At 39.3% G+C, this 17,007-nt stretch overlaps 2 protein-coding genes across 10 annotated transcripts in view; one reads left to right on the top strand and one right to left on the bottom strand.

The window, feature by feature from the left end:
- NRG4 (neuregulin 4) overlaps positions 1–5,121 on the bottom strand; it is a 59,146-nt gene extending 54,025 nt beyond the window's left edge. For 3 of the 8 annotated variants that reach the window (XM_054836379.1, XM_054836383.1, XM_054836384.1), the window contains exon 1: positions 4,960–5,081. The gene's annotated coding sequence lies outside the window, so the exon portion shown is untranslated. Of the gene's footprint in view, positions 1–4,959 lie in introns of all 8 variants that reach the window. The other 5 variants (XM_054836385.1, XM_054836386.1, XM_054836390.1 and 2 more) reach the window with 5 other exon arrangements.
- Positions 5,044–17,007, top strand: part of TMEM266 (transmembrane protein 266) — a 63,882-nt gene continuing 51,918 nt past the window's right edge. For both annotated transcript variants that reach the window (XM_054836394.1, XM_054836393.1), the window contains exons 1-4: positions 5,044–5,181; positions 6,369–6,467; positions 7,315–7,420; positions 9,563–9,751. In XM_054836394.1, the coding sequence (XP_054692369.1) occupies positions 7,407–7,420; positions 9,563–9,751 (203 nt within the window). In that variant the 5' untranslated portion in view covers positions 5,044–5,181; positions 6,369–6,467; positions 7,315–7,406. The remainder of the gene's footprint in view (positions 5,182–6,368; positions 6,468–7,314; positions 7,421–9,562; positions 9,752–17,007) is intronic.

Below are 17,007 nucleotides of genomic sequence, written 5' to 3'. Positions count from 1 at the left end.
AATAACAGTGTAAGCTGGCAGCCTTGTCCTCATGCTCATGTGAAACACCAAGCGTGCTTTTGTGGTTTCCCTTTTTATTAAACAGGCCTAAACTTCAAAGACTAGACGAATCTGTAGATTTTAAATATGTGATTGTTCTCTTTTGTTTGTTCTCTGGACTCAAGAGGCCTATAGTGTGGGGTTTTTTCTTCCACTTTAACCACGTGGGGCAGCTGTAGAGAACAACCATTGGGATCACTGATTTATTACAGCTAAATGGGGGACGTTTGTAAAAGTAAGGTAAATCGCAAGTTTGGAGAGTCACTCCAGAGTAAGAGATCAAATGAGTAGTCTTCTTGCTGAATAAATGCATGTTCTTTACTAAGGAGCTAAGAGCAAACTTTCTATTTGGGTAGCCTTGATAGTTACTCAGTTCTTCCAGATTTTTGAGATGCCATATTGTTCCTGTTATTTAACATAGAGTGTTATAACTTGGCAAGCAGAAATCCCTCAGTCCAGAGAAGTACCTTTTCTTTGCCCCATGTCATCCTCAGAATTAGCTACATTGTGGATTGCCGCAGTACCTGCTGGACCTGTACCTTTTCTGGAAAATGTTGATAGTCTATCAAAACAACTGAATTTCAGCAGTTCCAGTATGCACCGTGTAGCATGAACTGGGATGAGAGTGCAAATGAGCTGTCAGGGCAGCACTGATAGGTGTTGAAAGCATATTCGCGCTGGAGTGTTTGCATGTCACAGAAACCTGTTTGTAGACCTGCCACATAGCCCCCACCCTCTCTCCCCAGTTTCTAGGTGAAGAGATAGAGGGAAGGAGCATGAGTGGAGTCTTTTCATAACCATCCCAAACAGAGCAGTTCCTCCTGTTTCTTTTTGTCTGGAAGTACCATGTGCTGCACATCTGCAAGCTCCTTGGAAGAGGATGGGCTTGACTGGGCTCTCCTGGGAGTTTGTATTGCTCTAGTCTTCCTCTAAAGGCTTTGTTCCAGCTAGTGTGATTTGTCCCATAGTCCAAATTTGCAGTACTGCAAAGTTGAAGATTTGACCAATGATCACGATGCATTTGCAGAGAGATTATTATAATTGTGCACATTTTTTTCTTTTTTTGGCCTGTCTAAATTTCTCTCTAGAAAGTATGAGCTATACTTAAGAATAATGAGACAGTCTTTACTTAAATGATTACATGCTCTTTTTTTCCCCAAACAACATTCTGCTTAATTTCAGCATATAGGATGATCCCACAAGGGGATATAATTATGGCTGCATGAGCAAGTTCAAATCTGCTGTTTCCTAATTTATGAATGTCTGTTTTTTTCCAATGTAAATATCTTTCCTGTGATGGAGGGTTTTTTCCATTTTTTTAATATGATGTATTTAAAAACTTTACTGTAGATCCCTCTGTAAAAAAGATGCAAAATTCAATGTCCCTTCTTCCTTGAAATAAAAAGCTCTCTTTCGTCTACCTCTTTCCTTTCTGGATACTGCATGGGAATGTTAATGCTATGAATGGAATTTGGAATCTGCAGTGTTAAAATAATATGTATCAAATGCACTTGACTTGTTAAGGAATTTAATTTGCTGTTTGTTTTCTGTGTGGCTTCTCTTCATTCATAATCTTTTGACAAATCTAATTCTTTCATTTTTTTAAACAAATAAAGGAACACCTCTACAGAGCCATATAAAAAAATACTGTATCAAACTCTTGGTTTAAATAAAAGTGGGATTAGGAAGGGTCAGTTTAATCAAAAGAAATTTGATTATTTTTTTTTTTATGGTCACAATGAACCTGTTCATCCATTAGGGGGGAAAAAAGAAAAAAACCAATTTTGTTCAACCTGGAGTGAAGCAAGGAAGTGCTGGGACCTCTCCTGCAGGAGCTTTTCAGGGTTTCCACCTCAGAAGTGCAGGTTGTTGGATTTCTGAAGGAAACAATTTTGACGTACATGGCCAATAAAAAATTCTAAATGCAGATGTGTGGAGCTGGTTAAAATTCTCACAGAGAGGTTAAAACAAAAACAGTTGTCAGAATTGTCAGGTTGTGATCCCAGGAAGCCTAGTTTCAGTTCTTGAAGAAATGTGACTTGCACTAGTAGAGATGAGCGATCACATCACGTTCGTGCTGATCCTCAGGGTGTGATCAATGGTGTTAATCACAAAAGAAATTTGTCTAGTCTAATTCACAAGAGCTAAATGTAGCTACCCCTAAATCACACTTCCCTTTTCTTTTTGAAAGCTTCTGCGGTAATATCTGATTAGGTCTTTCACCTACTCCTGCTTCAAATTACTCCCTCTTTCCCTCTTTTTTTTTTTTCTGGATAGCTCCATAGCCTCCTTAGGATTGCCCAGTAGGAACCTTAATAGCCATCACGTGCATTTGTCCTTTAGACTGTATAAGATTTTTAATTTATAGACTGAAATGAGAACGTAACTTTTTTTGCACAAAGGAAGCAAAGTTCCATTTCCTGATGTGTACTAGATTCAGAATAAAAAGCTCCAGTGTGACACAGAAGGAGAAAAAACCCACACAGAGGCCCTTTTCATTTCTCCCCCTTCCCCAATCTGTTAAGCATTTTTAGATTGGGTGCTTACTCTAGTTGAATGTTGCCCATGGTGAGGGCTCAACACATCATCTTTGATTTGAGTATTTCTGATCTTGAGTATTTCTGCACCATGCTGTTTGTTTCTATGGCTGTGCCCACAGTGCACTGCCCTACCCTCTCAGTTTTGCTGACATAACTATATTTGGAGCTGTACTGTGACCTGTATCAAGGAAGCCATCCTGCTTTAAAAAAAAAAAAATTTTTGTTTTTGTTGTTGATCGAAATGCCAAATCAGTTTCCTGGTCCAGCTCATAGTAATGGCTGCGTGCAGGTACATGGCTATGGCATGGGCAGAGGAGGGGAGGAAGGAGCAGAAGCTGGGCAAGAATACCTAAAACCTGCATTGTAGCTAGTGGCAGTGTGGCCTGTTGCATTTATTTTTTTTAATGCAACCTGTGAGCCTGTCCATGTGTCTTAAGTTGCTGTTGGGGAGCTGTGTAGAAGAATCTTTAGTTAGAAGAGCATGTCAGAATTTGGTTTTGTAGCTACATAAACTCAGATGTTTCAGTTAGTGTCTGCATTCTGTACAGGAGCTTATAGCTTCATGACAATACTCCTCAGAATGTGAGCAAATACAACAAACAGCTCTGACCACGTCGTCTTGGTTTCAGCTCACCTAAACAGAGTGCAGGTTAGTAGAGACTTTGGTGCAAAAGGCTTAAATTAAACCATCTTCCTACTCCCTACCCCAATTGGGCCCACTACCTTGTGACACATATTTTGTAAGACTGTGCTTAAACCAATGCTAAAAGTCATGGTTTTCATGTACAAGTGGAGCACAGATGTGGTTTTTTTTCTTTTAGCTTAGAGTGCGTGTATGAACACCATCTCACATGTGCTACACTTTAACATATGCTTTCCAAACTGTTCTATACTTTGTGTTGTTCAAGCTGGACTTTATCTCCTTATTAGCAAACTACAGCCAAGGTGTGGTGACTGACAGTAGATGGTTGATCTAAACATTAACAAATTAACGGGCAGGATGTGTGCTGGGCAAGGGCAGCAGCATGAACCTTTGCTCAACTATAGCGCATGACCCCACTTGTCAACCTGCATGATTCTGAGCGTAGCCCATGAACTGTGAAGCAGTTGCTTGCCAGTACCTTCACAGAGGAGAGGGTCAATGAAATCATAAGCAAAGGGTACCTTGCAAAAGCTTTGAGGACCACTGGCATGTGTAATACCTGTGCAAAGACCAGAGGAAAGCTGAAAGGCTTTGCACCTAAATACTTTGAAGGTCTTGCCTCAGAAAGAGCTCGGTGAGCTGGGTGCAACTGCCTTCACCTACTTGCAGAGGGATGAAGAGCTGAGTCAGCTTTTCTGAGATTTGAACTGTGATCCTGCACATTTTAAGCTGGGCTACTACTCTACAAACTTGTCTCTATACAGAAAACCTGATGCAGAAATATGCTTCCCATCAGGTTGCACTGTCCTCTTGGTACATACAAGACAGTGAATGTTTCTGTTTTTTACGCTACTTTGAAGCTTGCATGAGAAACCTTTTGGGACAATTCTTTCCTTTCTGTCATATATCTCTCTTTAAAACTAATTTTGTTTAACCTGGGAAACTGTGCTCCTTCTACAACCATCAACACTTACACCACAGAACAAACAGAATTGCTGAACTCTCACAAAATGGGCATTGCTCATACTCACATGGCAACTCAACAGGCACTGCATGCTGTCTGGTATCAGTTCCAAGAAGTGAAAAAAACCCACAAACCAACCCTGGAACTGTTAACTAATTCCCTCAGATGAGACCATGAGAGATGAAGCTTTTTTGTCTACTGAGCACTGAGGGGGATAGGTGTGGAAAGGGCTATATGGAAAAATTTCTGCTCTCAGTTAGTGGATGGAATACCCGAAGGTTGCCCTCTGCCCCCTGCCTGTCTCTGTTGGTAGGGAGGAGAGCCACATCATTGCTCTTTGCCTACACTATATCCTATAGGAAAGAAAGTGAGAGATAAGTACAGAAGAATGAAATCTCCCTGCTGTTCCTTGTTGCCTTTAAACACCACTCAGTTGCACAGAAATTTCCTGTGGAAGTTGGAAGTGGTTTATGCTGCTATAAAAATTTTTTTTAAGGAAGTTTTGAACATAACAGATAGATGAGGTAGAGTGGATGGAAAGAATAAGTTCCTGCAAAATATCGGTATATGTTAAAACATTTCTGTTGCTTGCATAAAGCCTAGAAAGAAGCATGAATCATAGGAATCCCTTTAGGATATAGATATACACAACCTATTACGTCCATTTAGAAGATTTCAGTTGTGCTGCCCTCTTATTGTACGTACTAACTACTTGTCTTTTTAATTCATTAAATCAGGTAATACATTAGTCATCTGCACCAGAAATTACTCACTTTTTGTCACTTTTTCTCTCAGGAAGGCTCCACTGAGTCCTTTGGAGACTTGACTCCCTCTATCTCCTTTCAGGTCTCTTTCCACGTTACTCGTCTCACCTTTGTGAGCACCTTATGTCATGGTAACGATCCCTTCAGCTAAGGCGAGTTGGACTCTGCTCCCTGTGGAGCCATCAGAGCTATCAGAAGAGCTTGCTGCAAGTTGCTCCTTCAGTCCTGGTGGTGAGCAAACTATCTGTAGAGCTGCCAACTCCAGTAAGAGGCAGCAGGTCTGGCTTATTGGTGTTGCCGCTGATCAGATCTGATTGAGTTGTTAGAACTAAATTCCATATGAATGCGAACGTATTTCCAGGTTTTAAGAAAAAAAAGAGACTGAGTCTGTATTCTGGAGAGGTAAATATTTCATAATCATGTCGTATGTGTTGCTGGCCCCGCTGTTATGACTTAAGTTCCCTCAAAATCTTGAGATGAATCTAAAAAAATAAGAATTTTTTAAAATCTGGCTTTTTAAAATCTAGTACTTTTTTGTCATGTTTTTGTTTTCTAAACCCCCTTTGTTGTGAGGTTGTGAGTATTAGCACTGTGCTGTCTCCCAAATAAATGGTGAGGGTTTTACTATGTTAAGAAATTCCCATATCTACATCAGCCTGCCTGTCCTCCGAGGCCAGTTTCCATGAGTTTTATTCCCATTTCCTAAATCAACTGTATCCCCATTTACCTTTTATTCTCTAGGCCTGCAAATACAGGTATAGCAGGATTCTCAATTTCCTCAGTCTCACAGGACAGGTGCGGAGTACCTCATGCCTTTACCATTTTCTCAGGTTGAGTGCTTCGAACAATTGGTTTGGGTGAAATTTTTCATTAAAAATCGCTTTTTTGAAAAGCGTTGTAAAATGTCAACCCAAAATGAGATGTTAGGGAGCTAACATTGCAAAACAAGGCTGACAGTTATATTTTAGTTTTGTTGTCCTCCTAGGAGTAACAATTGCTATCGTAAAGCTGTCAGAGGTACAGATTCACCAAATCCCTTCAGTGTGTGATTTAAACATTCATAATTTTAGGCAAATGTTTTAGTATTTTGCTACCTTAGGGACATAATAAATAAAATCATTCAAGGACTACAAAGGCCAAGGAAGAGACTCCCATTGATATTGAATGGATGTTGAATCAAGTCTCTGCTGTACCAGGGAAGGTTTATCTGAAAAAAGTTGGCTTTTGACTCTGACTTTAGAAGTATTGCAAGATTATAGATAAATGGAGTGTGTGTGTTTTTCTAAAATATGTGTATTTTTCTGTTTTAAAGTTGGTCATGTTTCTTTTCTTCATATGAATAATTAAATTGCTTTTGGGTGACTTACCTACCTGAGGACAGTGATCACAGTGTAGACCCTTTCTTTTTGCATATCCAGGCGCTTTATTTGGAAAAACAGAATGCATTGACTACATTTTACATTATTATAAGGTTGCAAGACGTGAAATAAAGCCTCGGAAATGGCTCTACAAAAGATGTAAGTTCAATTTTATTATTTGGTATCAAGTGATTGTTAAGGGTCATACTGTTGCTATATTTATATCTCCACTGTAAATACTTGACGGATACAATTCAGCCTGTAAGTGACTCTAGTATAAAGTTTAGTATAAGAAGCATTTTTCATTATAATGATTTTTTTTTTGTGCTATTGTCAGTAATATTCTATTTTGTCAATGACCATTTCTGTTTAATTAAAATAACGGTATGTTTTTATATGTTACTTTTCAAAATTATTTAGGATATAATCTTGACAGTAGCTTTATAAAGTCTCTCGTGAGATCTTTTTTTCTAAGGATTTTTGTTTCTTATATGGTATTCTCCAGTTTGTATTTTCCAGCTACCAAAACCTATTTCATTCTCACAAGCTTGTCCTCTTCCATTCTGGTTGCCATACATTGGTCCAAGTACAGCACAAACGGAGATTTCGCCACAAGCGAAAGTGGTGCCTTTTCCAAATGTGTTAGTGGGTATTGTTGATCAAAATACCATCTTGATAACAGCCCATCTAGAATGTTTGAGAACATGAATTAGTTCTTGGAAGAGACTTTCTAAAGTAGCAGAGGGACTCAGGAGCACAGTTCAAATTGGAAAATGGAGAACACAGCCAGGTGTGAGCAGGTGTCCACGTGTACAAATAAATGCACTGTAACTTTATAGCTTCCATAATATGGAGGAATTAACCTGAAATCAAACCACTTGGAAAAAAGATCACAGGGAAAATAAATAATTAGACAAACTCGCAACACGACAACAAATGTCAGTGCAGCCCTTTGGAGTTCTTCCGACAATGTTTTAGATAACTTTGTTTTGCTTCCTTCTCATAGAGACCTAATCTTGGAAGGCTAGAACTTCTAAGCAGAGCAGCTGGAATTAGTTAAATACCAGAACCACTGCTGATTTGGTTGCATCCTCCAACATGACCAATCCTCAGTAAGTACCATGTGAGGATAGTTATAACTTATTTTAATTAGAAGGCAACAGTTTCCTACCTGTAAGAGAATGATGTTGTGACATCAAAAGGCTTCTATCAGTATTACTGGAAGGAAAAGTTGATATTTTGAGAAGTAGTAGGGTTTGTTGTCTGAAGAGTGTGAATTAGCAGAAAAAACGTGAATGCTGTACGCATGTCTGATGCGTTACTAACAGCCAATGGCTGAAAACTAGTATATCATATTATTTTCAGATCCATTTGCCTTTTTTCTTTCCTGCCACCACGCCTTGTCCCAAAGCTGTTTGCCAACATTAGTCCCTTGGTTTGTTTGTTTTTCTTTTCAGTCAAATCAGACAATGTCTGTCAGAATACAGAGGGTAAATACTGTTGGGAGAGGGAAGGCTGCACCAACCTATTTCCTTTTCCTTTATAATGCTGGAAATTGGATCATTGTATGTTCTTTCATGCAAAACTGAACCAGCTTGGACTTGTAGATGTCTGAGGATGGCACTAAAGGTGAAAATCAAAGAAAATTCTTGCTAAAATTAGCTCCTCCCTCTGGGCTTCTGATTTCAGGTTGTTTACAGAGGAAATGGAAGAATCTCATTGCTTTCCAGTATGAGTTAGAGAATAAAATAAAACAAGCCTTTAGGTTGTTCAAATAGTGCTTCCTTTTACCTCTACTTGCTGCCATAGTATGACACAGTTGCAGCTTTTCTCTGCCACATACTTATGATTTTTAAAATCACTTTCTTGTGTAGTGCTGGCAGCAGTTAGTGCCTTTTAATTTAGGAATAATGTTTTCTGTCTGAAAGGGTTAGTCTAATGGTGAGGCTCTGACCAATAGAATCTTTCTCTCTCTCTTTCACATAGAATTTTAGTTCCTTCACCCACATCCTTAGACTTACAAGGTATATGAGTTAAGAAGTCTTACTAACTTTTTTTTCTGGAGAAAAAATGAACTGTCGTTCAGGTTGCTTGAATAGCTGGAAGATTTTAATAAGCTTCTTTAAAACAAAATCACCAATACAACTTTTGCAGTCAAATAACAGAGCGAATTTGGGTGCTGAACACTTTTTAACTATGTCCCTAAGGAAAAAGCATCTTCACACTTGCTGTTGAAAACCTCTGACAAGTAGCCTGAGAGTTCTTCAGAAGTTAACTGGCTCCCCTGAATGAAATCTAGAGAAGTTTATGCTTGCACCTACTCGGAATCAAATGGAGCAAGCAGCTTTCACTGGGTACTGCAAAGGATCAAGCCCTGCTGGGGCTTGACATGCAAGTTCTCTCCTGCAATGAAGTCATCCTATGCTTTGCCTGCACTGGGTAGTATGCTAACTGACAAACGTTCAGTTTCTTGATGAATTAGTATCTTGTTGTAAATGTGGAAGGTGTATACATAGTCAGACTCTGGTTTTATGTGCATGGAGTTCCCATTAATGTTAGTGGGGTGGTAGAAGAAGACATGTTCAGATGTAGAAGCTGTACATAAGGATAATTAAGATAGCCTGTACAGAGGAGTCCATAATTCTGAATCCTTGTTCTCCTTTCAGAATTATTTTGAAATAACTTGCAACAGAATGATCCTTTCCAGTCGAATGAAACAAACTATTTGAATATTGACCCACAGTGGAAGAGGGGTCAAACCGCATCCGTTAATTAATGGATTTGTATATAATGATTAATAAGCTTAGCTATTCATTGCTCACTGATCTAACTTACAAAGCAGTGAGTTTTTAGTTGACATAGTTACATGCCTTCTTTCTGTTTTGCACAAATATTTTGCTTTTGAGTTCATGCATTGTTTCTGTATTTGTTTGTTTGTAGCACATCCGTTTAGTGCTTTTGAAGCAAATTCAGCAGAGTGAAGTGCCGTTCTCCTTTGTCTGTGAGGTTTCTGTTGATTTCAGTGGGATCTACAAAAGACAAGTTTGGAGAGATTTGTTCTGTCCCCTCAATAAGGACACCTCCCTCAATGACCTTGCAAAGGCCTTTTAAGTTGCTGCTTTTTAGGATTCTGTGAAGTCCTTGTCTTTAACTTATTTTTACTTGCTTGCTTATTTATTTACTTATTTGTATTTGTTTATATGTATATGTGTGTGTAGAGACAGGGGCTTTTATTTTGCTACTTATATTTTCAGGCCTACAATAGAAGGCGGTGTTTCAGAAGTTGAGATAATTTCACAGCAAGTGGAAGAAGAGACGAAAAGCATTGCTCCTGTACAGCTTGTTAATTTTGCTTATCGAGATCTACCTTTAGCTGCACTTGATCTCTCTGTGGCTGGGTCCCAGCTTTTGTCAAATTTGGATGAGGAGTACCAAAGAGAAGGGTAAGTGCAAAGGATAGTTTTATTTTGTAGTTTTAGGTTATAGGAATTTCATGGCCTGTAAAAAAGAAAACCTTGAGCTGGAGAAGTACAGCCAGTTGTCCTAAAACTCTTTTTAAAACCATTGTCACAGGGTGGAAGTGACTTTTTCTAATATTGCTAATCTGTGCTGGCTTGGGGCTCTTTATAATTTTAAGTGATTCATAGCTGCTATTTGACAACAATCTGGAAGCCTTCTGTCAGGGAGAACTAGACCAAGCATCTAGCCCATCAGATAAGCAGAATGGCCTGGTGAAAGCTCTTTGTGAAAGGTGTTTCAGGATAACAGAGGGTTGGCTACTGTGAGTCTTGCACAGCTGACTGAGAGATAATGACTTAGCACTGCTGATTCCTGGACAGATTGTATACTTTAAGGGAATAATTTGAATTGTGCCGTTTGCTTATGTGAGAATATTGTCTTTGGTAACGTATGTGCGTATTACCTCTGTTTTCATATAACAACTGTTTCAGTTTTATCAGAATAAAAGTTCTTAATCAGTTCATAACATTTGCCCAAACATAACCCAGTGTCAGATTACGTAGCCTTGTCCTACAGGACATTAGAAGTCATACTTACGCCTGGTTCAGGCTTGAAGTGGCTGTAGGTGGACTGCTATACTAAATTTTTTATGAAAGATTTGGGTCAACTGGAGAGAATCCAGAGGGAAGGCAGTGAGAATGATAAGAGGCTCAGAAAACCTGCCATGGAGTACTGATTGAAATAACTGTTTGTGTTTCACGTGAAGAACAGACTTTCAGGGGAGCTTATAAGACTTCAGTGAGGAAGACAACAGTCTCTTAGCGATCTGCATGATGTTTAGGACAAGAAGTAAAAAGCTGGAATTGCAGCAAAGAAGAGAATAATGAGGATAGCAAAGTACTGGGGTAGACTGCTGGTTTGCATGGGGAAGAGGGGTATAGAGCTGCAATTGCTAGATGTCTTCAAGAAGACGCATTTGTCAGGAGTGATAACACTATAGTTTAACAGCCATTCGGACAGATTAGGTGAGCGCTTGTGTCTAGCCCCTCTGATCCTGTGATTACTGTTCCACTGTGTGTTCACTGAACGTATATATACTCCGCTGTCAATAAGATCCACCTAAAAGCACTTCACAGTAAGTCATATAGAGCTCTCACTGATGAAGACATTAAAAGGCTTTATATAAGCTTTCATTTACTAACAACTGAATGTGTTTTAGCCTGTGCTCAGGAATCAGCAGCAAGACCTGCTTGATCTCTGCTCAGCAGGTATTCTGTATGGTAGTCAGGAAGCTGTATGTGGGGAAGGCTCTTGCCTTTAATTTCTTTCCAAATTGGACTTTATGAGACATCTCCAGAAAGTTGTTGCTCCAAACAAGGGGAAATACATTTCAAGTAGGTTATATAAGTATGGCACAACTGTAACATAAAATACCCTGCATAGCAAAAGAGGCACTTGAAAATTAATTTGAGTATGCAGGTGTAACCCTCAGGCTATTTTGGTGCTGAGTAAATACCAGTTTAGTTCAAATACGCATTTTTATAGATCTTAATGATCTGAAACTCAATTCTTCACTGTGCCAAAGTGCACAGATCTCTCATTGTAACCATTTGAGCAGCTTTGCAGCCTTAGGCATGGAAATAGACTTGTCATTCTTTTCCTCAGCAGAGATCTCTTCCTTCACACAGACTTCTTTTGTGGCTTTATCAGTCTGAACAGAAATAAGCAGGTGCCATCCAGACCTCCCAGCTCTAGAGTGGATTCTCTGAAGAAAATTCAGAGCTTTAGTTTGTATGTCTCAATGCATTTTGGCTGAGTATGTTCAGCTGAGTCCCAGGACTGCTTCTGCCTTGTGGGAATGGTGGCTTCTTCCTTTCGGAAGCACTGATCGCAACTGATGCCCTGTGAAATTTAGGAGTAGAGCTGAGCTCAAGAAGCCCAGCAGCAAAAGTAAAATACTGTCCCCATAGCACCTCATGGCTTGGTTGGGAATGTGTCTGGTTTTATGAATGTAGTGTAATTTTTCTTATGGCCTTGTTAGATGTGACTGACTTCCACCTAAGTAAGAAGGACATAGTGTGGGTCAGATCAGTTTGGTATAGGAACTGACTGCTACATGTCCCTCATGTATGAAGAGAGTGATGTGGGAAGGGCAGCACAGGAGGTGGCAGAAAATGTCTAAGTCCCTGTAGTTTATGCCAGCATCCTGATTCCTAACTGTGAAGCCCTGTTACCTCAATGCTTCCATACAGGTTGTAGGTGGAGATACCAGAAGATACTGCTAATGCCAGAGAGTACTAAAAGGTGATGTAGGACTCGTCTTCCTCTCCATGGCAGTCTGCCTATGTCACAGACTCCAAGTGTTACCTTCTGAGTACTTTTCCCTGAGAATGTCAGGGAAGGTGCCAGCCTGTGTGACCTGCATATATTCTGTGCGGCTCTGTTGTTCTAGATCTGTGGCTGATGTAGGCAAGTTGTAGTTATTCTAACTGTAAGTCTCTGTAGTGGGAGGGTCTGCCACATCCCTGTGCTTAGAAAATGCTAGGTTGTTGTTACAAGCTGCATCTGTCCGTGACCTTGGGGGTTTCAACATAATTGTCCACAATCCCTAGTTCCTGATGTGGGTTGTCACACTTCATTATTAGTAAGTCTCCACTTCCATGCACAGAGCAACGAGAGAGACATCAGACTAGAGATTAATGAGTAGGCATTAAAGGAGTCTTGTGATTTAACGGTTTGGTTGTGTGCACCCCAAGGCTTTCCTCTAACTTTCCTACTTTAAGACCAGAAGGTGTTCAGAGTCCAAGCACAAGCACAGATTTAACCTGGTTGCTAACTAGGTTAGCTTTTTGTTTCATCTGAGAGAATGTTTCTCTCAATAAACCCAATATTAATAGGTGACCAAGAATAGGTGGGTCATAGCTCAGCCCTCTTTGTGTGCCTGGAAACTCTCAGGTGGCATCAGACTAGCTGCTCCTCCCACAAAAAATTATAAAAAGAAAAGGAAAACCAAAAAGAAAATTATGGTCTGTCTTTTGTTAGACCATATGTAAACTGACATTTCCATGGCTTTAAAGATACTGGAATAAAAATCTTATTTTGTGCAATTTGATGGGTCTTTGCTTTATCATATCAAATGCTCAGGGCAGTCAGTTCCTATCTGTCAGTGTTGTTGAAGGAATTTTGTGGACAGTTTGAGCTGTTTTTGTCAGAAATTTAGTTTACAGTGCTGATCCCTGTGCTAAGCAACAAAGAAAGGACTGCAGATTAGATGGCACATTAAGCCTGTCCCTGAACTACACCTGTAAGTAATGAAAGGGTAATCAGGCAAGAAAACCCTTTCTGTTCTCCCAAAAACCCTCACACAAAACACGAAATATGTCATCTTCTAATGTGAGTTGAGCAAAAATTCTTTTCCCTCTGTAGGCTTCTCAAACAAGGAAAGTATAAAGATTTACATAATGGAAGTTGGTTAAGGTGGCTGGAATCTGCATTGAAAATATTCTCACTCATCATAAATCTTGTGGGTGGGCTGGCATTGCCGCCTTTGCACTGAAGAGGAGTAAGGTGCCTGTGGTCTCCGCATACGGAATAAGAGGGTTTCCTCCATCCGGCTTGCTCCCTAGCTGCAGTGAGGCTGATGTGCCTGGTGTTAATAGAGCTGCGGGTCTTACTCTTCAGAAAAAGGAAATTTTCTGATAGAAGCCAACAATATGTAACTAAAACATTTTGAGTTTTATGTGCCTATAGCAATCTCTATTTATAAAGATATATCTCTTCCACCCTGTGTAGCACTGTGAAGAAATAGTAGCTTGGTTCTCAGAACCAATATGAGTGTGGTGTTCATTACTTATTAGTCCCGCTGATCTGCCCTGCAGTTAACTTGTTAGAATCATCCTTAGATATCGCTACTGTGCACTGTACTCCATGCTTAGACATTGCAGAAATGATCAAGGCGTAGGCTAGAAACATGTATATGAGAAAGAAACTTATTCAAAAAATGTGCCTTGGATGCTGAGGAGAACATGTGGTGTACACTTCTAACATAGCTGTAACAGATTAGGTGTACAAAAAGCAGCGGCAAAGTTGCCAATTTTCTTCATGTCTGTGAATTTATTGGAGAGGCTGTCTGCATTGAACTCAGTTTGCATGAGAAGAATATGTAAACATTTCTTTAAGGAGACTAATCACCCAGAAAGCTAAGGAGATTTTTAAATGTTAACATTAGCTTTAAGTGCCACTCTTGATTTATTTTTTTCCAATCCAGTATTCTGTTTTCCAAAAATTACTTTCTCTCTTCTATTTTTGTATCAATGACCAATACAAATGATGGGGAATAGTTGGAAAATTGACAACATGCAGACAGTGGTACGTGTGTGCTAAAGACAAGAGGGGATATGGAAAATCTCTCCTCCCTGTATTTTCCTTAAGTTCCAATGAGGAAGTATGATTCGTAATAAATTATAAAAGAATTTACAGACAGTTGCATAGCAGGCTGGCTGTATTTTTTTTGGTGAATATGCAGTTAGGAGGTGAGCTTGTCTCTTGATAAAGATCTGTGTTTAATGGGGGTAGGAAGCAAGGGGAGAGAGACACACCAACTTTAAATTGTTTGTTGTGTTTGTTTTAGATGGTAGCTCTTGAATTTTTATATGTTAAACAAATTCGAAACATGAAGGTGCTTTAAAATACTTTGTTTTACATAAACAGCTGTAAAGGTTGGGAGATCATATAGTTAATGTGACTCACTTGACATTAGCTGTAAATAGTCATGCCATTGTAATTTAATCATTTATGATCATCTGTTCATAGCTTTAGATTTGTTTGGTCACAGCTAGAAAGTGCATTAAACAGTAGGAATATCTGAAAAAAGAAAACTGTAGGAAGGGTTATAGAGAGAGAGAAAAAGGAAGGAAAACCAAAACTGAACAGAGAACAGAGGTGTACAGAGATTCAGAAGTTAACACAGGAAAGAGTTGCAAGCTTTTAATTTTAAATTGGTTGCAGGCTTTCACTGATGAATATATTCACCCATCCTGGGAGAAAAGGATGCCTGTTCCTTCAGTCTGTCTTCTGTAATTGCATCAAGTGGATGCCATTATTTCTGATTTTCATATTGATCTTTCAGTTTTTATTTTGATCTCTGAGGTATTTTACTTGTTTTCTAAAAATCTAAAAGGTGCTTTAACTAAAAGAACTCAAATGGACCAAATTCTTGCACTTCTCTTGTTTTCTGCTTTTCTTGTCTCCATCTGGCAGTATAATTAAAAACCAGTCCTTTTTCTGAAAAGTTCTGTGCATCTCGTACAGATCCTGGAGCACATCGTGTTGATACATGGTGACTAATGAGGTCTAAGCTTGAGATAAAGTGCAAAGGTTTTGGAGGACGGAGCTATTTTATGTAGCAGGCAAACTCCCTGTATTTACAAAAGTGGCTTTACATTTATTTTTAGTTGCCAGCCACAGTCTGAATCCAGAACGATGGTGCAAAATCTTAATAGCAAAATACAGTGAATGAGACCGTAGTGCTGATTTGTTCTTTGTGCAGTACTATATCACTGCTGCTCTCTGTGCTCTGGTCCAAAACTAAGACCTGCACTGCAGCAGAAAATGAGCATTCAGCACGACAGAACCTGTGAGGTGACCAGCTCTTCACTAGAGAATACATGAAATTTTGGGCTATGTTACAGGGATGTTCAGTCATTTAGAAACTTCTTTTTCTGTACAGATCCTTTTAAGTGTTTATCTTTGGAAATGTTGTTTTCCAGAATCATGCATTACTGTGTTTATCCTAGTACCTAAATCCTTTGAGTGTGTTCCTCTAATGTCTTTCACCAGTAACACCAATTGGTAGAGGAAGCACTACTATAAGTAAAAAAAAAAAAATCATTTTATATCTCTGTGATTTTCAGACTTCTGTGGTTTGTAGATCTTTCTGTATTTTCCCCAAAAGAACTTGTTTTTCCTGGGTCCTCTTTGTGTGTAGAAATGTAGTAGATGTAGCCCACAGACCGCTGTTTGCAAGACCTTTATTGGCGAGTGGAAATGACATGGGTCTAATTTATCTGACTTAACACTGGAATTAATTGTCTAAGTTGGAGAAGATACGGCTTGGTGCAAAAATTGAAAGATGGAGAAGCAATAGGGCAAAGGAGAAATGTGGAAAAGAGGAATATTAGTCTAGAAGAAGAGTCCATGAAAAGGTCAACTAAATGGTGAGCAGCAGTCTAAAAGCAAATCGGATGTTAGGATTCCTTAGGAAAGGAGTAGGCAATAAAAGAGAGGCCATTGTTGTGCCTCTCTATATATCCAGGCTTTGCCCGTGTCTTGAACATGAGTGTAATTCTGGTCCCTGTCAAAAAGATATAGATAGAACTGGAAAAGATTCAAAGGAAAACAGTGATGAAAGATGTGATATGACTTCCACTGGAGATTACTATGTAAGCTAGGACTCTTCAATCTGGAAAAGAGAAGGCTCCAAAATACTATGAACCACTCTGGTTGTCTGTATTCACATGCAGAAGGGACTACTAGGACAGTTACAGAAACTGAGTGTCTGTTTTGCAAAACGCATGGACCTTAATTAAATGAGGGGATGCCATTGCTGTGTATGAATGCATCACAGACAAAATGCCAGCAAGGGAAAAGAACTGATCAAGCTAAAGAACAACGTTGGCACAAGAGCAAATGTGTACAAACTGGCCATGTGTGAGTTTAAGCAGAAAACTGGGGGAATATTTCTTCCTATTTGAGCAACTGAGTTTTGCAGCAGTCCCCCAAGATATATAATGGGGTTAGAAATAGTAAAATTTTTAGGGAAAAAAAAGGATGAGGGTGCTCTCAATAGTTAAACTTCTGTAGTTAAACTAAGCTTGTAGGAGAAGTCCAGGAAAGGGGTGCAGAGCTCTATCTGTTCCTCGGAGCTGCTCAAGATCTTCAGCTGCTACCTGTAGCCTGCTGTGAGGCTCTGCTGTCTGTTTTGTCTCAGCCAGATTTTGTATTGTTACTTAGCCTTTGTGTGTTTCTGTCACTTCCTGACCATGGCCTTTCTACTCCTTCAGATAGTGATTTGGATCTCATCCATCCTTCTGTTTTCTGATCATAGCCATCTTGTGAGATGCAAACACTTGCTGTTTAACCAAAAGAAAAAAAGAAAAAAAAAGCAGGGTAAGGTGTAATGCAGATTTTGGGGTATTTGTTTGCAAGACCAGAAAACAGAAACAGTGACAGCTGTTAACAG

Source organism: Grus americana, chromosome 10 (assembly GCF_028858705.1).
Source record: "Grus americana isolate bGruAme1 chromosome 10, bGruAme1.mat, whole genome shotgun sequence".
NCBI lineage: Eukaryota > Metazoa > Chordata > Aves > Gruiformes > Gruidae > Grus > Grus americana.
Note: the sequence above shows the minus strand (reverse complement) of the source record. Positions and strands in the feature narration are given on the sequence as shown.